This window comes from Chionomys nivalis, chromosome 2 (genome assembly GCF_950005125.1).
Source record: "Chionomys nivalis chromosome 2, mChiNiv1.1, whole genome shotgun sequence".
NCBI classification, from domain to species: Eukaryota; Metazoa; Chordata; class Mammalia; order Rodentia; family Cricetidae; genus Chionomys; species Chionomys nivalis.
Window position 1 is genome coordinate 86,176,660 of NC_080087.1, and position 22,031 is coordinate 86,198,690.

A 22,031-nucleotide genomic window follows, 5' to 3' on the forward strand; every position below is an offset into this window, starting at 1 on the left:
AGCCTGCACCCTGCTCTTTGGTTGCTTCCCTAGGAGGCGGCCTTGACCTCTCATGGTGGTGTCAAACTGGTAGGTGGATCATATAGCCATCTCATGCCTCCTTAGATGATGAGTCCTTCCCTCAGGCTCTGACCTATAGAGGAGCACCCCCTTTCCTTTTTGCTCAGACATGGTAGACGTGGCCTCATCACTTGGGAGAAGCTGTGCAGTCTATTGGACAGACTAAGTATTGTCTGCAGTACCAGAGCATGTGTTTTGTATAAACCAACCAGGTAGGGTAGGCACTATCCCTGGCACCCAGGAGAATCCGCAGGCCAAGAGCACCCAGGACTGTATAATTAGTTACATACCTACTTAAACTTTGATTAAAAGTCCAGCCAGGCCTCTGAGTTCTACCTTTCCAGGGTCATTTGCCTTAGTTCTATTTTTGTTTGGTTGGCTTTGCTTTTCTGTATTTGTTTTTTGAAACAAGTATCTCTAGATAGTTCAGGCTGCCTTCAAATTCCAGCTTCCTGCCCCAGTTTCCCCAATTCTGGGATTATAGGGATGGGCTACTCCAGCTCGGTTGGTTTTTTGTTTGTTTGTTTGTTTTGTTTTGGGATTTGTTTTTTTCTTTTTTAAAGTAGTCCTCATAAATCAGTTAGAGTCTTAATGGCAGGGCTCTGAGCCTCCAGCCCCACTGGCTGCTCGTGAGCATATCTCTGCTTGGGGAGAGAATTGTTGGGATCTGACCTTCTTTCTCCCACGGTGGAGATGGCAGTCCACTGTGGGGAGGAGCCGGGGGTGAGTGGGGGGGGATGGAGGGGTGAGAGTAAGAGAATTGGTGTCAGGGGTCTAGCCTGGGCCTCTTGTAAGGATGAGTGTGGGGAATAAGGGTGCTAGAGGGGGATCTAGCCTGGCTCTCTTCCAGGGATGAGTGTGTGGGGAATAAGCTCATTTCCCACACATTCATTCCTAGCCTGGGCCTCTTCTAGGAACGAATGTGTGGGAAATGAGAGCACTTCAGTGAAGGGGGTCTAGCTTGGGCTTCTTCCAGGGATGAGTGTGGGGGCAGTAAGGGCACCAGGGTGTTCTAGCCTGAACCTCTTCTCTGCGGCCGAGCAGTAGTTCCCAGGAGGTTGTCCTGCTCGCCCGAGAAGACAGCAGTCCAGTCCTGGTGGGCGCCCCCTGGCTCTGAGTGGGACTGAAAAGGTACCTGGCTAGGACTAGGAAGGCAGTGGCCTCCTTTAGCCTACCTCCAACCCGTGAGAGACAGGGTCTCACTGTGTAGCCCCTGCTAGCCCCAAACTCGTGCTCCTCCTGCCACAGCCTCTTAAGTCCTGGGGGTTACAGCTGTATATTAGCATGCCTGCCTTCTCTTTTTCTGGAAGTGAGGTCAGTCATGCTTCAAAAGTCCCTAACCTGTGTGCTGTCGTGCTGTCTTATTAAGACAAAGACTGATGAGTGCAAATTCCTCGGCTCTGGGCCACAAATGTCCTCCACTGTCCCTGCTCTTCAGGTCCACTCTAGCCTTTTGAAAGACACTTAAGGAGGTTCTCAGTGCATTCATTCTAGGAGGATCCCTCTCCTACCTGGGAGCAGAGACGGACTTGACCTGGAGGGGACGAGGGAGCCCTCTCCAGCCTTGAAAAAGTTGCTTCCTGGCATTTGGGGGCTACTGAGCCAGGTGAAAGGGCAGAAACTGGTTCCTGACAGAGGAGAGGCTGCGTGCAGTTGCCTGTGAGAAACAGTCAGGGTCATGGTGTTTTCCTTCATCTAAGGGCTAACTAGGGGCTACTGAAAGTTTGTGAGCAAAAGGAAGGCAGGGACTGCCCTGCCCCACCACGGCCCCAGATTCTGTGTGCAGCAGGCAGGGCTGGAGCTGACAGGCCGCAGATGCAGAGATGTTGTGCGGGAAGCTCTGCAGGTGAAGGGCAGCCTTGGGCTGTCAGGAGACCAGAGGGCGAGGCCTAGCATGCTATGCCAGGGGTCTGCCTTCAGCTGCAGGAGGGCTGTGAGACCAGAGCACAGTGGGAATGTTCCGTGCTGGGTTCTAGTGGGAGACCTAGTCCAGAGGCTTATACCACAGACAGGGAAAGGTATAGAAGGCAAAGTGGAAGGGAACCAAGGGCAAAAGGTAATCAGCGTGCCTGAATTCACTGGTGAGCCCTGGGTACGGGGATAGGTGAGAGGAAGGTTGGCAGAGGCTAAAGGGGCAGGATAGCCAGAAGGAGGAGTAAAGGACAGAAGGATAGCCAGAAGGAGGAGGAGGAGAGGAGGTTCCTGGTGTATGAAGAAGCTGCTTTTGAAGGACATGGCTGGAAGAGAGGGGAGTGAATGCAGGGGATTTTACTGCAGAAGATCCAGCTACACTGGCCCAGGTGGGCAGCTGGTGTGGTGCATATGCCTGTAAGCCCCAAATGCCTGCTAAGGCAGGAAGGGCTAGAGTTCAGAGCTAACCTGGGTTATATGGTAAATTTGATGCCACCTTGAGCTATAGAGTAATATCCTGTCTCAAAAACCGAAAACAAAGAGGGTAAAAGAGGTGTTAGGTATCCAGAATCCATGGGGGGCGGTAGGGCAGAGAGTAGCCTCAGGAGAGAGGAGGAGAGGATGTATCTGGAAACACTTGGCAATTGTGGCAGGAGAGGCAGAGTGGCCGACCCCCTAGCTTGGTGTTCAGTTGTTTATCTGCTGGGAGGAGCCTGCAGGGAGGGTAGAGCAGGAGGAAGAAGTTGAGAGTCTGCACCTCCTGAATGCTCCCTCCAGAGATGGGGACCGTGCACTGATCGGGTGAGGCAGGTGGCTGGCAGCTTCTGTGCCAAATACCCGATCCCATGTTTTCCCTGTTCTCTGCGGTGGGGTTCTGTGGATGGGTGGACACAGGTTGAGGGACTGTGATGTATTGGTAGGAGCAACCATGAGAGGGATAGACCGGCAGTCTAAGCCCAGGGAGTGGGCACAGAGCCCGAGGTGGCACACCTACGTCTGATTTAGCTGCGTTATTATTCTGAGCATCACTGCATCCAAGAGATGCCTGCAGTCTGTGGAGGACGGCAGTGAGGAATGAGACGGTGGTCACAAGGTTATCCTGTGGGTAGATTTGGACCTCTACTGTGAGCTGCACCTCCCTTCTGCAGAATACCAGTGAGCATTCCAGTCCCCTGGCTGTGGAATCAGAGGCTGCTCTGACAAAGTGTAGTCGGGCTTCAGGAAAGAGGGTGTCTGCTTGGGAGCAGTCTCCTCGTTGTAGTTATTCTGCCTCCCTATAATACCCTGACGGAGTGCTCTAGAGCCTGTTTTACTTTAACCAGGGGCTGGCTGCCCCAGATGAGTGTCATCGTGGAGACACAGCTGCTTCTGTGCTGCCCTGAGGGCTGACTACTTCTGGTGGAGTCTGAGGAATGACTCAACTCCTTGCCACTCAGAACCCATCCTGTTTCTGGCCATTCTTTCCTCCCTCTGGCTCTCTGTTCTGAGCAGCACCACCAGACAAGGTCTGCGACCAGTAGAGGACAGACAGGTGGACAATAGGTGCCTTCTGGACAGAGACACAGGTCCTGGCCACTCCAGCTTGGCTGATCTTGGAATGCCTGGTTGCCCCTTTTGAGAAGGAAAGGTGGTCACGTGGGAGCTTAGTGAGGTGAGTAGCCTTCAGCCTTCCACAAAGGAGCTTAACTGACCATTAGAGGAATGTGCAGAAGACCCTTGACCCGTTCTCCAGTCTCCTCCGGGTCCTGCTGTTGGGGGCCTCTTCATGCCTGGGTTCTTCCTTCCCATCTTCACCTCCTGTAGCATCCAGAGTCTCCCCGTGGCAGCCTTCTTCCTGCTTTATAATTGCTTTTTCTGTCTCTTTGAGAGAGGGACATTCTTAACTCAGCACCAGTGCTGGGAAGTCAGATCGGCATGTCCTTATTAGCAAGGTGAATGCACACTGACCACATGGTGCTCCTCATTATAGACTTAAAAGTGTTACCCAAGCAGTATATGTACCTTGTTAAAGAGCTCCGCTAGTTTTCTCGGTAGATAGCCATGCTGGCAGAGTGAGCTGGGAGCTCAGTGCATTTCCCTGATGGCTGAGGCTGCTGAAGGTTTTTCTCATGTGTTTATTGGCCATTTTGTATGCCTCCTTTTCAGAACTGCCTGCTCCATACATTGCCCATTTATTGATTGGGCCATTTATCCTTTCAGTCTTGTGGTGATTTGAAAAAAGATGGCCCCCAAAGGGAATAGCACTGTTAGGTGGTGTGGCCTTGTTGAAAGGAACATGCCACTGTGGAGATGGGCTGATGGCAGAAGTTACAAAATAATCTCACACCAGTTCAGAATTACATATAATAAAGATTTATTTATGGGAGACTTATAGATCACTGTCCTAGATCACAGTCCTGTGCGCGAACAGGGAACAGGAACAGAGTCCAGCAGCCGGAAGTGAGAGCCAGAAGCAAGAGAGTGAGCGCAGGCTTTACAGCTGCATTTATAGTATAAGAGATGATGCCCAAGTGGGCTGGTATCTTAAAGGCTACTGGATGAAGGAGCTGAAGGAGCTCCCACAGCAGTGGGCTTTGAGGTCTCATATATGCTCAAGTCAGGCCCAGTGAGTCAGTTTACTTCCTGATACCTGCATATCAAGATATAAAACTCTCAACTCCCTCTCCAGCACCATGTCTGCCTGTATGCCGCCATGTCCCACCATGATGATAATGAACTAAACCTCTGAACTGTAAGCCACCCAATTAAATGTTTTCTCTTATAATAAGAGTTGCCATGGTCATGGTGTCTCTTCATGTGATAGAAACCCTAGTGAAGACAATTTTACTTTTCATTTTTTAAAGAACACTGGGTAGTAACCCTGTCGGGTGAATTTTCTGCCACTTTATAGGCTGTCTCAGTCAGTACAAATGTAGACATGTAGAGCCTCTGTGAAAATCAGTGTGGCAGTTCCTCAAAAACACAATAGAACTAACTACTAAGTACTGTATGATCCAGAATTTACCAAAAGACACACCTGCACACCCGTGTTTATTGCTGTACCTTTCACAACAGCTGTTCTGTGGAATCAACCCACCAGCAGCTGAAGAAAGAAAATGTGGTGTGTGTACACTGAGGAGCTTGACTCGGCGGCAAAGGACAAAATGGCGTCATTTGCAGGAAAGAGATGGAACTGGAGATCGTTTTGCGTGAAATAATCAAGGCTCAGAATGGGAACTATCACCACACAGCCCCCTCCTATGTAGAGTTTAGATTAAGGTATGTGTGTGTGGGGGAGAGTGTGATGTAGGAGGGTAGGGAGTTGTGTGGTGTGTGTGTAGAAGGGGGACTAGGAAGAGGAAGTGGTCCAGCAGTAGAGCAAGAAAGGACAAGGCACGTTGCACACATATCTGCAAGAAACTCGGCATGATGGACATGCCTTTGATCCACTCACCTAGGAGGCTGAGTCAGCCAGAGAGTCATGAGTTCAAGGATGGCCTGCACTACTATAAAAAAAATGAAAGTACAAAAATATCAAAGTGAAGCCCATCATTCTGTATAATTAATATATACTAATTTTTTTTCCTTTTTTTTTTAAAGAGAGTTGGTTCCTCTAGTGCAGAATAGTACAGGGAAGGTAGACTGAAGACCGGCCATGCACCCTGCCTGACATCCCTCACAGAACGGCTTTTAGTGCTGTGGTTTCTTGGGCTCTTCCCTGGGTTCTGTTTGCCAATTGGCCACACACAGGGCTCTCCTTTGTGACCTGCTCTGTGCACTCTGCATCATCTTCCTTTCCCTCATAAGCCTAGCCTGCAGGAAGCCCCCATCACATCCCATGCTCATCTTCAACTCTGAGCATGTATTTTTGGTTAGGATTCTTACCATTTCCTCTGTGCTTTATTGAGCCATAAATCTTACATGTTTGGGATGAGACAATAACTGTAAAAGGTAAAAATAACAGCAAAAATAAAAATGAGCAAACCACAAAACTGGGTTTGCGTAGACATCACCGTGACTGTGGTCTATGCAGAGCTTTGGAATGTTTCCCAGCTGTCAGTGCCTTCTTGTCCTGGAATCACCATCCAACCTTCCTCAAGGACAGACTTCTAGTAGCAAAACAAAGAGATTTTTCCCCATGCATAGCCACCAGTGTAGACTTCCAGGGCTTGCACGGAGCTCTGCAGTAGAGCCCTCGCCTAGTACACACGAGGTCCTGGTCCCAACCCCAGAACTGCAAAGAAGACAAATTCTTCCGTATTTTAGTTTATTCCCCTTTGGTACACCTCCCCCCCCCCCAATAAACCCCTTTCGTTAAGGTAAAAGCAGCATTTGTATGCTTTTAAAAGTTAGGGAACAACATAGCTAGAGCAAGGAAAGGATGTGTGGGGAGAGGGGGCAGTTAGTGGGCACAAGGGTGCAGCTGGAGAGACAGGACTGAGAACAGCCAACTGATTGTTTGGAATTAGCCACTGGGAAGGAATTTTTGAATATTTTTTAGTATAAAGAAATGATATGTAGCTATGTATGGTGATGCGTACCAGTGACCCTCGCACTTGAGCAGAGTGAGGAAGATGGCAAGTTCAAAGCCAGCTTGCCTAGTCTATATAGTAAGACTCTGTCTCAGAATAGAATAAAATATAATGGAAAAGATGTATGCCTGAGGGTTTTTTATAACTTGCTAATTATTCCTATAGGATCATTAAACATATTGAAATGCCTTGTTGTACCCATAACTATGTAATTTGTGTGCCTGTATAAAACAGGTTAATAAGGAGTGGCTAGGGAGATGGCTTAGCAGTAAAAAGTGCTTGCTGTTTATGCTGCCTAGTTTTATGATAGCGTGATACTAGCTAGAATCAGTTTAGAATGGGAACCTCAATTGAGAAAATGCCCCCCAATATACACACCAAATCTGTGCCTGTGGTCAAGCCTGCGATGTTTTTGTTTGTGTGTTTGTTTTTAGTTGGTGATTGATGAGGGAAGGCCTAGCTCACTGGATGGTTCCACCCCTGGACTGGTAGTCCTGGGTGCTATAAGAAAGCCATGGGGAGCGAACCTGTAAGCAGTACCCCTCCCTGGCCTCTGAGATTTCTGCCCTTAATTCTCTGGATGCTGGACTACAAGCTATAAGATGAAATAAACCCTTTCCTCCCCAAGTTGCTTTTGGTCACAGTGTTCTGTTGCAATAATAGAAACCCTACGACCTTGTTCTTGCAGAGAAACCTGGGCTCAGTTCCTGCACCTATCAGGGAGCTTACAAGCACCTGTAACTACAGTTTCAGGAGACCCAGCATCCTCTTCTGGCTTCCTCAGGCATCTGCACACATATGATGCACATACATATGCTCAGGCACACATATACACATAAATAAATTTATAAAATATGCAAATGATGAAGCCTTTTTTTTTTTAAAAGTTAGGTGGTGGCGCATGCCTTTAATCCCAGCACTCGGGAGGCAGAGACAGGCAGATCTCTGATTTTGAGACCAGCCTGGTCTACAAGAGCTAGTTCCAGGACAGGCTCCAAAGCTACAGAGAAACCCTGTTGAGCCCCCCCCCCCGAAAAAAATAATAGTAATTATAAACAGTAATTTCCCCACTTTCCTTGACACACCCAGTGTGGTTCCCATATCTTCCCTGGATGTAGTGACATTTTCTTACCCATGATTCTTAGTCATCCTTCTGCTACTGTGACAACCCCCCCCCCCCCAAGATATTCAATGTCAAGGAGGAAGGGCTTGTTTCAGCTCCATTTTCAGAGGTCCATGCCGCTCTGGGTCTGTGGTAAGGCCAGATATGTGTTTTGAAAGAGAGCTACTCAAGCTAAGATCAAGAGAGAAATAACTAGCCACCCAGTTTCTCCTGACCACCACACCTTCCTCCATTTCTGCCCCGCCCACTCGGTAAAGGTTCTACCATGCCTCCATGTCACTGCAGGCTGGGGCTGGGGCTTCAGTATTGGCCTCTAGGGGGACAACTAAGGTACAGACGATAGATAGTCCTGACTTCTGAGAGGGGTGGCTGCAGTGCGGCAGAACATTCTGCCTTCTGCATTCGCATTGGCAGCATTTAGTGTGCTCCGTCATATCCGTGTTGCCTGCAGCCTGGACATTAGCGGCACTGTAAGTGTAGGATAAGTGCTGGGATATATTGAAGGACTGCACTGCATGAAGATGCAGTAATCCTGAGTTAGCCTGCTTCACCTTGAGACTCCAGCTTCCACTTGCACGGGGAGGTATTGTGCACCGTGTTACCCTGACAGCCCTGTGAGTCATTATAACTCCTGTGCATCTGGGTTAGCCCAGAGTTTTATTTGTCTTTTTCTTCTCTTGTTGAGAGGGAAACTGTGTGTCTCCTTCAGCACATCACTGAGCATTCTTAGGCGTCTTGCGTCTCTGTGTGGAAATGAACTCACCTAGTACTCGTGGATGCTCTCAAAGCCACATACTCTGAGCACTGAGTTTATTTGCTTGACTTGCTGGTGACCTTACCTTCTGCTGCTTGTCAGAACAATGCCATTTTCTGAAAACATCCCAGGGGTTGAAGAGGTGACTCAGTGACTAAGAATGCATACTACTCCTATAAGACCTGAGTTCCCAACACCCACATCATGGCTCACAACCACCTTTAACTTCGGCCAGGTGGATTCAGCGCCCTCTTCTGGTCTCCATAGGCATTGACACTTGTGTACATGTACAAACCCCCACACAGACATCCTCATAATTTAAAATAACAATAAAAATAAACCTCAAAAGTGTCTCATATCCATTCATCATCTGATTTGCTGATGTGTGCCTGGAACTATATCTCACATTCCTGAACTTTTGAATGGTTGAACATGACATTTCTGTTGTATTTGATCTGTAGTTTGAGTATAGAGTTCCTGTTTTGTGTGGAGTGTAAGGACAAGAGAACTACTGAGGCAGAGTGGTGGGCCATACAGCCTTTGATATTATTTTGGCTAAGTCTCAGTTTACCTGACTGCAAAATGGGAATGAAGATGTCTTTTTAGTCTGAGTTCCCTGGAAAACTGATCAGGAAGTGTACTGAGGAGGGCCCTTGGTGAAGGAGCAGGCGTGGACTGGGCTATAGACACATGCATACCTAAGCTGAACCCACCAGCAACATCCCCAACTGAAGTAAGGGGGCATTGAGACTCCTGCAGAGGACTGGTTGGCTACCAGTTCTCTCAGCTGTTGGGAATTGAGTGCCGTGGTGCCTGAGAGGGTGAGTTAGGCAAAGTAGTTGCCGTGCAGGGGACCTGCATAAGTAAGACCCCGGCAAACGGCAATTTAAGAAGAAAGGAGACTGTGTTTATTTTCTAAGTTGTGTTCATGTTTGTTGATGGGCCTGCTGTAGATGCTATATTTGGAAATAAAGTTATCCCCCATTTCCATGGGTTCAGCCAGCCACAGTGGGGAAGAATTCCAGAAGATTCTAAAACCCAATACTTGAAACTACTGAGCACCATGTTGAATGTAATCTAAAGGAAGTCATGGGAACAGCCTGGTCTAGCCTCTGCTATCCCCTGGACCATCGGTCCTGCCCCAGCACTGTTTTTGTGCACACTGTTCACGTGCTCTGTGGTGAGTCCTGTGGTGGCTGTCTCAACTCCTGTCAGTCACCTTTGCGTCCATGTTACCAAAAGACCTCCCAGAGCCACTGGAGGGAGGGGGAGGATTTGTTTGGTTCATGATTTCATCCGTAGCCATTTGGTCCTGTGCTCTTGGGCAGAGCATCAGGGCAGCAGGAGCATGTGGGGAGAAGTGCTCACTCCCTGCCAACCAGAAAGCAGAGAGAGCTCATGGGAAATAGTGGTATGTTTTAAGGGCCCGCCCCAGTGACCTGTCCTCCATTTAGTCCATACGTAAAATTCTCCCCCAAATAGTGCTCTGTCTGGAGAGCAAGTAATCAAACATAAACCCCCTGCAGGACACTTCAGATCTAAGCCACCATGTAGTAGACTTCCAGAGCCCCATTTTCTTGTCATTTCTACTTGAACCATGCATAGCACCCCTCACTGTGCATGTCCTTTGTGTTGGGTAAGCCAAGTCATCAGGAGATGGCCCTGAGTCCAACAGGATGTGTGGAGGCTGTGTGCCATTTGTGGGTTTGCGTGTAACTGGGGTCCCAGGAGCAGTTCCTGTGAGAACTGAAGGGTAGAGTTCGGTGGGTGAGGGCAGCTCATCTAAGGCTTCAGGTGAGCAGTGTGGATGAGGTGGCAGCTCTGTTTTTCTCTCTGCTCACGGGCCAGACACAGCTCTGGCCGGTGCCTGGCATTGCTCTTGGTGCTTTCCAAATGCAAGGCTCTGCTGGGCACACACCTATTGGAGAGTTTGAGGCCAGCCTGGGCTACATAATGAGACGTGTCTTAAAACAAACAAACAAACAAAAAGACCAACTCTTTAATTCTCACAGCGCCCCTTCGGGCAAACAGACGAGGAAAACAAGGCAAAGAGTGGGGCATCTCAGCCACAGCTGGGGTGCAGTGGGTCCCTGGTCTGTCTGCCAGTGCTCTTAGTACCTTCCATGCCTTCCATGCCCATGGAGCTGGTGTTAGTTACTTCAGATGGTGGAGGCAGAGAACAAGCATTTGCTCCTTTTACGTGAGTCTTACTTAGGGATAAGACTGCAGCAGGGCCTGGAAACTCGGCACACCCAAGCTGATACATTACCAGGAGTTTGCCGTGAGCTCCCCAGATGCCTCTGGAATTGCCTTGTAGGAGACTCCTCAGGGTCCTCTGCTGATACATCTTCGCTTCTCTCCTCTTGCCTTCCCCAGGCTCCTGGTCTCTGCAGACTAGCTGTTTCCATGTTGTACCTGCACACAGGGTCGAAAGACCCGCCGTCCCCTTCGTCTCTTACTCCCCAACCCTGTCTTGGTCAAAGATCTGAATCACATGGTACACCTGGGCTGCCCCAAGGGCTAGAACAGGGCAGACCCAAGGGGTACCTTTGGTCAATGGGGCAGGTCCCCGGGATGCCAGCAGCACCCTGATTAAAACCCAGCACCTCTGCCATATAGATTCTGTTCTCAAGTAGGCAGGATGGGCCCTCAGCAAGCTGCCGGCAGCCATCATTCCTGCAGGCTGCCTGCCCATGGCAGGAGCCAGGACAGGCGCAGCTGCTCTGTTCCCCCAGGTTTTCTTCTGGATAGCTCAGGATCACACATTGTTATGGGTGTTGGGCCTCTCTGGCGTAGCTCCTGGAAGTGGTGGTCAGTCTCCTTGGAAAGGTCTAGGCCCTGCTGGGTCACTGACTTGGCCCTTTCTTTCTCTCTCTCTCTCTCTGCAGCCGGGTGTTCAAGACGGACATGGAACTAGAGGTTTTGCGCTACACAAACCGGATCTCCAGCGAGGCCCACCGTGAGGTGAGTTGGGTACCAGCTCTGGTTGGGCGGAACAGTAATGACCTTTCCAATTGTTGGGAAGGAAGGCTGTATTCAGGCTCACAGTCTGTCATGGTCACTCATGGGGGTGGGTGACTCCACAGTGGTGGAGCATGCAGAGACTTACATCTCAGCTTATCAACTAGGGTGAAAGTAAGTCTGGACTGTAGCCCTCAATGCCGGCTCATTGGCACCCCCTTCCTCCCAAAGGCTCCACAGCCTCCCCCAGGCAGCACCACCCACTGGAGACCAACTGTTAAGACCCACCAGTCCATAGGGGACATTTCACATCTAAGCCATCACAGACTGCATTGCTGTGGCAGGAGAACTGTTAGGGAGATAAATGTTAGTGACCACAGCCTGGACACCAAGGCAGGAAGTTTCTCTCTTTCTTGGTGGGTGCAGGGAAGGGTTGAAGAGCCTCTGCTCCCTCCATCTTGAGGCACCCACCTCCATAAAGGTCATGATCCCAGTCCTCAGGAACTGTCCCAACCAAATGCTCCTACTTCCAAGAGAGCAGGGCTCTCCTTCCTGGCATGCTGGCGTTTCCCAGTCATGTTAAAGCATCTTTTGTCTGTAACTGCAATTTCCGCTCCTATCAAGTGTTCTATTGTTGCAAAGAGACACCATGATCATGGCAACTCTTATAAAAGAATTTAATTGTGTTAACTTAGAGTTCCAGAGGTTTGGTTCATTATCATCACGGCAGAGAGCATAGTGGCACACAGGCAGACATGGTGCTGGAGAAGTTGAAAGTTCTACGTCTGGATCCAGAGGCAGCAGGAAGAGAGAGACTCTGGGCTTGGCATGGGCTTCTATAACCTCAGAGCCCACCTCCAGCCATACACTTCCTCTAACTAGACCACACCTCCTAAACCTTTTAAAAAGTACCGCTCCATGGTGACCACACATTCAAATCTGTGAGCTTATGGAGGCCATTCTTATTCAAACCACCATACCACCATCTTTTTTCTTATTTTTTAAATTTAGATTATTGTTTATTTGTGCCTGTGTGTATTTCCATGTGTGTCTGTAATACATGTGCATATGAGTGCAATGGCTTTGGAGGTCAGAAGAGGGTGATCGATCCTTTGGCGCTGGAGTTACACAGTTGTGAGCTGCCCAGTGTGAGCACTGAGATCCAAACTCCAGCAAGCACTCTTTAACCACTGAGCTGTTTCTTCTTTTCTTTTTGTTTTGAAAGACAGGGTCTTGCTATATATCCCAGGCTGGCCTTGAGCTTACCATGTAGCCTAGGCCGTCCCAAAATTACATTACGATCCTTCCACTGCACCTCCGGAGTGCTGGTATTACAAATATGCTTTACCAAGTCTACCTACCCATCACCCATTTTCCAAAAACATCTTCACATGTGACAGAAGCCAGTGTTTCAAAGCCACTCAAGGTGTCTGGGATAGTCGCCTGCTCAGGGACCGTCACAGCTTGGTGACAGGGATGACAAGGATGGTTGAAAGGCCAGGTAATCTCTTGTCCCAGCGAATTTCTCTGTAAATAAAAATTAGGCAAGGGCTGGTGAGATGGCTCAGTGGTTAAGAGCACTGACTGCTCTTCCAGAAGACCCGGGTTCAATTCCCAGCACCCACATGACAGCTCACAGCTGTCTGTAACTCCAGTGCGCATTAAATAAAGTTTAAAAAAAAAGTAAAAATATAGGCAAAAGAAAATAAATAATAATTAAAACCAATCCTTCCTTCCTTCTTTCCTTCCTTCCTTCCTTCCTTCCTTCCTTCCTTCCTTCCTTCCTTCCTTCCTTTCTTTTCTGAGGCAGGATTTCTCTGTGTAGCCCTGGCTGTCCTGGAACTACTCTGTAGACTAGGTTGGCCTCAAACTCACGAGATCCTCCTGCCTCTGCCTCCCAAGTGTTGGGATTAAAGGAATATGCCACCATCGCCCAACATAAACCCTTTCTTAATATTCAGGATTTGCCAAACATCTTGGTCAGATCTTTTGTCTTTAAGTTGCTGGCCGCCTGCAAGCCATAGCATGGGGTTTATCAGCTTCCAAATGAATGTGTTCCGCAATGGTTTAAATAAACTCTGCTAAAAGGTCCAATTTGTCACTTTTCTGCACCACTGTGCATGGATCTCCCCTCCTTTTTTTTTTCTTTTAAAGAAGAGCTTTTGAAACAGTGTTATACATTATTTATAAGGCCGTGTTAGTTATCTGCTTAATACAAATGTCTTTGCTTCATACCCACACTCTAGGTAATGAAGGCGGTAAGAGTGGGAATGAAAGAATACGAGATGGAAAGGTAAGCTGTGTGTCTCTGCGTAAAGATTAAAATGTAAACACCCCAGCTGTTTATGTTCCCCAAGCAGGTAACAGATGGGGGGCTGGCGCACTGTGTGCAGACCAAGTGGGGATTATGTGCAGCACTGGGATCCCTCTGGGGTGGCCACCTCTCTGGCTCCCGGCAGAGTGTTTGATGGTAATGGGCCCTGATAACTTTCCAGGCTGGTTTAGTGTCCCATCATTCCACTCTTGGACTTTGTTTTCTGTAATTTGTTGGGGGGAAACTTTACTAAATAGCTGCTATTGTGCCTCCAAAAGCCACTAGTAAAACAGCTTGCCGTTTTTATGTGTAAGCACCACCATTATGTCTGCTGTGCTCTGGCGACTAGGTCGAGGGATGGTTAAGTGTCTCATAAAGCACCCTGGAGAGCCCTACCTGCCTTCAGCCCCAATTAGACTTGCCACACGCAGGTTGGCATGCCCGGGTGCTTCCTGGGGCTGCCCAGCTCTGCTCCAGGACCCAGGGGTGGACTTATGGCTGCTTATGCTCAAGGAATCCCTTGACTCAGATCAGACCCACCCACCCACATCCTGGGTCTCCCACCGGTGACCACACCACTGGAAGCTCTGGGAAGTGACACTGGAGACATGAGTCACCCTACCCATCCCAGGTCCCCTGTCCTGGGAGGTCCTCATGTCACTGTGTGTCCTGTACTCAGAGGGCTTCAGCTACTTCTTGATAAAGGATTATTATAGAGACCACCTGACCACACCCAGGTCTCTGGCTCCTTTTTTTTTTTTTTTTGAGACAGGATTTCCCTGTGTAGCCTTGACTATTCTGGAACTCGCTCTGTAGACCAGGCTGGCCTCAACCTCACAGAGATCCACCTGCCTCTGCCTCCTGAGTGCTGGAATTAGAGGCATTCATCACCACCATCCAGCCCAATTTCTGGCTTCTTATTAATTAGCCTAATCTTGAACTTTTAGCTTCCAAGATTATAAGCTATACAAACCTCTTTTCTTTATAAAATAGCCTGTCCTGGGTATTTTATTATAGTAACAGAGGAAGGACTATCATGCACCCCACACCTATGGCCTTGCCTGCTACATCGGTGCCAGGAGCAGCACTGAGGCCCAGGTGGGGTCAGCAGTGGCCAGCATGACACATCTGTCCACTGTGGGCTTACAGATGGAGTTCTTTTTTAGAGTTTAACACGGAAGGGTGAGTTGAGTGTCTCTAGTTCTCTCTTCTTTCCCTGAAGGGCACGGAGTTGTTAAAATGGCTTTCTTCTGCTGATGTGATGTCCCCGGAGGGGGCATGTAACAGCTGTCCATCAAAGCTGAGGCTCTGTCTCACCAAGGACACTGGGGAAGGGTGTGCACAGTCTCTGATTGCAGTTTGCACAGCATTCCCCGTCCCTCCTGAAGGATCTGAGGTGAGAAGAGATCTGCTAGCCCAGGGAGGGAGGAGGACCAATGAGTTCCTCAGACTGGCACTGCCCCAGAAACCTGTTCTCAGTTGAGTTGACTCATAGTGACCCATAACAGATGCCTCAAATAAAAATAGCCAAGAAATCAGAGCAAGAATAGCTTACCTCAGTGTGGGCCCTCACAATCTCTGCCTGCCAGACAGCTGTGCCCTGTGCTGTTGGGGGTTGGGTCTGGAAGGGACCCTGAGACACTCTTCCCTTAGCTCCTGACCCTAACCCTGCTGCAGCTATTAGCAGGGCTACATGGGCTTTGGGTCTGTGACAAGAAATATCTTGGTATAATGGAGGGCTCTTGTTTTTCAGAAACCTACAGGACTAATAATAGCATAACGAACCCCGAGGTCCTCATCCATTGTTGTTTAGTTCTGTGTTTGTGGTTTGGTTTGCTGGCATACGTGAACAGCCCAGACATCATGTCATTTCCCATGTATGTATTTCAGGGGGTTTCTCAGTCAGTGAGACTTTTTCCTTTCTGTAACCACCCTGCCATTATCCCATCTAACCAAATTAACAGTGTAAGCAGATTTCTGTACCTGAGCATCCTGCATCACAGATTCAGCCACCTGACATCTGTGGCTGGGGCACACCTTTTTTTCTTTTAGCATGAATCAGTAAATGAACATGTACAGACCTTTCGTTGTCATTTTTCTCTAAGCCTCACAGTATAACAGCCATTTGACATAGTGTTGGGCCTTATAAGTAACCTCCAGTTGTGCTGAAGTATTAGGGAGATGTTTGTGTACAAAGGATTTGGCCATCTGGGGAGTCTGGTTGGTATCCACAGGGTTCTTAGAGCGAGCCCCCTTCTTCTTCCGAAGACTGTCTGTGATTTAGTTAGTTAGTGTGTGTGAAGGCACATGCACACCTGAGCATGTCTGTGGAAGTCAGAAGATAATCTCTCTGACCCTTGAGTCCTGGGGATCCCCCTGCTGTGGGTCCTCTGGAAGATCAGGGAATGCTTTTGACCACCCAAGTCCTCCTTCCAGTGCCCTGACTGTAATTTCTTAGGGTTATGTTTTGCATTGGTCTGCATTGCTGTAAAACTGTTTTTTTTGTTGTTGTTGTTGTTTTTTTTGTTTTTTAAGCTTAGATTCAAACAGAGCCTGAACATTGTACTAGGCTGTTGAATCCTTTTGGAGCTGAACCTGGGGAGAGCTTTCAGGCTTCCTTGTCTTGGTGACTAGATCCCTGAGTTATGGATAGCCTGAAGCTTAGCTGGCTTGCTGGGAGATGTCTGACCAGGTACACAGAGGGTGCCAAGTGGACAGATTTCCATGATGACCAGGTGGTTCTCTAACGTGTACAATGTGTGCCACATCCACCTGTGTCCCCAGTAGACTATCTAGAATTTTAGATTCTAGAGTAGTGGTTCTCAGCCTGTGGGTTGCAATCCTTTTGGTGGTGGTGGTGGGGGGGGGAGGTTGTCACATATCAGATACCCTGCATATCAAATATTTAATTACAGTTCATAACAGTGGCAAAATTACAGTTATGAAGTAGCAGTGAAATAATCTTATAACCGGTTAGGGGTCACTGTAGCATGAGGAACTGTATTAAAGGGTCATGGTGTTAGGAAGGTTGAGAACCACTGCTCTAGAGGAAAATAGTGTTTGTCCCACTCAGCCAGTGGGAGCACCTGATCATTGGGTCTCTGAGATCTTAGTGTAAAGGGGCTGGGGGAAGTGGGCGTGCCCAAGGGAAGAGTGGAAGCAATGGTAAGCAGAATGAGATGAAAAGTCTACACATGAAGCAGTAGGAAGATACTTGTCCATGGGTGTCATCTCATCTGAGGATGTGTGCCTACATTTCAGAAGGGCACACCTCTGCCCTGTGAACACCTCTAGCCATGAATTGGACTAATTCTTAGTCCCAAGCTCTCTTCCCACAGGCAGGCCTGTCTGTCATTGCCTGGGTCACTTTCTGGCTCCATTGCATAGTCTGCATTCATGAGAACCTGAAGATGCCTCAGGAGCTGTATCTCATCTTCCTGTACAGTAGCTGGTGTCAGGAAACACGTCTGAGTTGTTTGGATGGATGCATGGGTGGATGGAGAAGAAAAGGATCTGAGCTATTTTTCTAACACCCTGCATGCCACTGGAGTCTTCAGAATTACTGTCCTAAATTAGAAATCAAAGCCTTCTAAAGCAGATGTTGTTGGCTACCCAGGGGATGTGGCCCTTTTAACACGGGCTGGACTGCTGCCCAGGGTGGCCCAAGTGTTATGTGGGCAGTGGACTCAAAGTGGGACCAAAAGGAAGTGAGCTTCCTTTTTGTGTGTGCTAATGGAACCCTGCACTCATGGTGGGTATTCCTCAAACCTGCTGGCCACACAGAGGGGTTGGGGGTAGGCAGAAAGATTCTAAGCCAGGACTGGAGGCTGGGGTGGAGGATGGCAGCGCCAGGACAAACAACTTCACAGATTGAGATGCCAGCTAGAGATCACATTCTAAGCCTTGTCCCCCCCTTTTTTAATTATCAGAGATTTATTATACAATATTGAAGGCATGTTTAAAAAAGCGTAAGCTAGCTGATGTCATTTGTGAAGACACCACCTTCTCCTCTGCGCTTCGCCTGCCAGCAAGGAAATGAAAATCATTTTCCAAAATTGAGGTGCAGTAAATTGTGTTAAACCAATAAGATGTTAATGTTTGGACAAATCAGGCTCACCCAGCATCCGACTCCAGGCCCAATCAGGCGGTCCGTTTTACCACCTCGTATTATTTAATGTTAGTGGCGTAACCGGCTTGTAGCCGGCTGGCACCGGGCTGGCAGCTGAATCAATTACCTGCAAACACTAATTTAGAGCATGCTCAATTGGCTGTGTAAGCAGGTCCTGGTTCACATTTAGTACAAGGAGATTAATAACTTGATGCCATTGACAGCCTGGGACCTTAATTGGGATTGCTGTCTCCCTCACTTCCAGCTGTGAGGGGGCCGTTTGGGGCTCTCAACAGCTAGGGGAGGGGTAGTGTGAGTAAAGACAGGTTCTGTGGGTATGACCTTGTTCCCATGGCCTTGCTCCACCCTACTCCTCTCCCCTCCTGCAGCCATCCCTCTTAGCAGACCCTCAGTTCTGTCTGGAACCCCTCCACTAGGTCTGGGTTTTTCTGGGTTCCCATCACAGGCAAAGGCTCACAGTGGTAGCCTCCTGTTTTCTTTTAGGCCCGTGTTAATGAAGAACTTGCCCAGCTGTGCCTTTTTAAAATTAAAGTCTTATTGCTTTTTCCTGCCCTTTGGACAGATGGAGTGAGTCATGTGTCATTTGTCCTCAGGGTGCCTGTTGGGTCCAAATTTGGGGAGCTGGGGTAGGAACATAGCCTGAGGGACTCCATCTCTTCATCACACGCATGCCACACCCCTAGACACACTAGACACTGCTGCCTTCCACACACATCCCTACACCCCCACGTATACACCACGCAAGCATGTCTTCTGTATGCCCACTGTGTACACACTGTGCACACATCACATCTACACACACTAGCGCACTCCCGTCATACATCATGTAAATACACATACACCCCTAGTGGCCCCCTAACTTCACCCCCCAGTTTGTCCAGTCCACTCCAGGTCCCCAGGTGCTGGGACAGTGGCGAAGCGTCCAGTTTAGCAAGGACTTAGGTTGCAGAATCCTAGCCATATTTGCTTTAGGCAGCTCAGGTTCTTTGTGGGTAAGGATTAGGAACTTTAGCTCCAATAAGGACAGGAGGGATGCTGGAGAGCCTGTAGGCAAAGCCCCACTTGCTTCTCCCTGAGGTCCGAGCTGCAGGGGAGCAGGCAGCCTGCAGCACATGGACTCTATGAGCCCCAGTGCACCCCTCACTGGGTAGGCAAGCCCTGGCTGCTCTGACAGATTCCTGGAGCCATGAGCTTTCTCAGGTTCTCCTCTTCCTTATTTCCCTCCTCCTCTCCTTCCCCTTCCCTCTTCTTGTTCTCCTCCTCCTCCTTACTTCCTCACATTCCTCTTTTTTTTTGTTTTTGTTTGTTTTGTTTTTTGAAACAGGATTTCTAGGGGGGGGGGGCGGGGGTGTAGCCCTGGCTGCCCTGTGTAGACCAGGCTGACCTAGAACTCACAGAGATCCACCTGCCTTTGCTTCCCAAAGGTGTGTGCCACCACCACCCAGCTTTCTTATTCCTTTCTTGTGTCTTGTGGAAATGAAATAGGACCTTGGACACAGGCAGAACACTACCACTGAGCCATAACCCCAGCCTTTGCTTTTTTTCAAAATCTTACTATGTAGTCCAGGCTGACATGAAATTCAAAAGCCTCCTTGGCTTGTCCCGCCCCCCACCAAGTGCTGATTTTAGACATTCGTCACTGTGCCCAGATACTTGCTTCCTTGTTCATCAGTCCCTGTAAGCACACCACCATCATCTCTGAAGAATGACCTGTGTGCTCACACTGTCCTCCTCTTGTTCTGCTGTCTTTACTGGGCATGAGGTCAGACCTGGCTTTGTGTGTCCATAGCCAGAGTTGGAAGCCCTCATGGGTCATTCAACAAGATTTGGTTTTGTTGGTGATAGGTGTCACTCATAGGTACTTCCTTCCTGGAAGGTTCTGGAGATGCCCAGTTTCCCAATAAGGTACATTCTGACCTAATCTGGCTTCAGCCTGAGCATAACTGGGCTCCAGTGAGGTTGTCCTTAGTTTACTGTTGTTCCCTCCCTTTTAAAAAAGATAGTTGGGTTTTGTGGAGATGGAGGTTCTGGGGACAGGTATCGTGAGTGAGCAGGCTGTCTCAGACCTGGGCCCCATGAAAGAGATGATTGATTGATTGATTGATTGATTGATTGATTGATTGCCCTTCTCTATGAGCCTGGTTATTGTCCATATCAGACACAGGTGCACTCAGCCAATGTTGTATGCTGAGAGCTGTGTTATGGCTCATTTAGAAAGGATAGCCCACTGAGAGCCCGCATCTAGGTATGGAAAACCCTTCATGGCCTTGGTGGCCTAGTGTGGATTTCTTGCCCGTACTTCCTTGGTAGTCTGCCATGACAGAGGTCAGCAACACCCCCATCCCACCTCCCCCGGAGTGCACACAGGCATTCGTGGTCAAGTGATGAACTAGTTCAGGCTTTGGAAACAACACCAATTGAAGCACACATCCTTTCCAGTACTAGAGGTGCCGCCCGCCCCAGAACCTCAGTGAGTACCCAGTGGGCACCTTGTGGACATGCAGTTTCATCACTTAGGGCTTCTGTTGATTTCAGATAAATGTTTATCAAGAGTTCAAGGAAGCTGTCTTCACGACTTGCTTGGAGATTGTATCAGGAAAGGGTGTGGAGTGTTATCAGCTGCCGTTTAAGCATCTTCCTGGTGGGGGAGATATTCAGGAACCTTTCTGTTTTATTTTTTCAAATGTCTTTAACATTTTTATTTTATCTCTGTTTATGGGTGTGTCTGTGTGCTGTGTATGTTGAGGGAGGGGTGTCCCCAGAGCTCAGAAGAGGACATCAAAACCTCTGGGACTGAGGTTAGAGGTGGTTGTGAGCCACCTGATGGGGTCCTGGAAACCAAACTTGGGTCTTCTGTAAGAGCAGGAAGTGTTTTTAAGAACAGTTTTAGTCCCATCTGTCTTCACCTTTGCTGACGTTGCTATGGAAGCATCACTGATAGTGAGGTTATTGCTAGCTAATCTGCTCTAATTTCCTTAGTTCTCACCCAGTGTCCTTTTCCTGGCTCGGGAAAGCCTATAAAATCTAGTTGTACTGTTCCCTGGAGCTCTTCTGAGCTATGACAGCCCCTCACATTGCCCTTGTTGTGGTGACCTGAGAGGTTCAAAGAGTCACGCTTGGGTAATGAGAAGGATGTCTCCCCAGTTTAGCCCCTCAGGCTGACAGTGGGGCTGTGCGATACCCGGAAGAAGATCCCAGGTGAGGTGCCCCTGTCATCAGAAAAGAGCAAGTCCACATGCTGTCACATGACACATCCCGTCACCTGCCTTTGTCTGGTTTCTCCCTGTGAGGTCACTCCCATCCCTTCCCTCTCCAGGGTGCTCACTCTGCCAGAAGGCTCTAGGCACAGGCTGCACTTAGGCAGCAGGAGTCAGTTCCCCTCCTCGAGGGGCCGCATGCCTTATTTATGAGGCCTTGGTGCACGGTGCTCTCTTCTCTCCTGGTTATTTATTCAATATTTTATACGTATTTCTATTTAGACTCTTGGATGTTTTATTTTAGATTTTGGAATGTAATCTGGGCCCAGGCTATTCATCTCAATGTTTCAGTCATTCTAACTTTGAGAGTTGAAGGCTCTTTCTTTTGGCTCTTGTGTCCCCTTGATAAACACCTGTCATTTTGCTTTCGGAGCACTCCCTTGGCTTTCTTTCTGATTGCAAGATGCTCCAGGCTCATCTTGTTTATTCTTTGTTCAAGCCCTTGAGGGAGACGTTCCTCTAAGGAATGCTAGTTGCTGTTACTAGAGAATCATGCCAGAAGCCAGGATTGGGGGCTGGAGAGACCTGCTGCTCTTGCAGAGACCTGGGTTCGGGTTCCCAGCACCCACACGGAGGCTCACAGCCATCTGTAACTCCAGTTCCAGGGGATGCGTGGGCACACACACACACATTTATGCATACGCATAAAATAATAACTAATTTTCTTTAAAGAGCGCAACCAAGATTTAGTAGTGGGCATGCCTTGGGTGATTGATGGTAGACTTCTGCCAGAGCCAGTACAGCCTCCCAGCACACACTCTGCTTTGCTGGGGCACGTTGCTGTTTTAGACTAGCTGAAATTGGGGGGGAGGGGTTGTAGTTTTGTGGTTAGCGTTCCTAGAGACAGGTGTCCTAGGTTTGGGTCCCAGCTGTGTGATGTTGGGCAGGCTGTACCTCAGTTTCCTCCTCTGAAGTCTTTACTAATAACCCTTTATAGCCTGGTCGAGTGAACTCAGTGAGTTAGATATTGGTACAGAGAACAGGTCAAATCAGCAACTCTTAATAGCCACC

The 22,031-nt window shown here is 48.7% G+C and overlaps 1 protein-coding gene across 1 annotated transcript in view; it reads left to right on the forward strand.

The window, feature by feature from the left end:
• Positions 1-22,031, forward strand: part of Pepd (peptidase D) — a 135,407-nt gene that overhangs the window by 46,407 nt on the left and 66,969 nt on the right. Inside the window, exons 8-9 of the mRNA XM_057762671.1 lie at positions 11,248-11,323; positions 13,567-13,613. Coding sequence (XP_057618654.1) covers positions 11,248-11,323; positions 13,567-13,613 — 123 coding nt within the window. The remainder of the gene's footprint in view (positions 1-11,247; positions 11,324-13,566; positions 13,614-22,031) is intronic.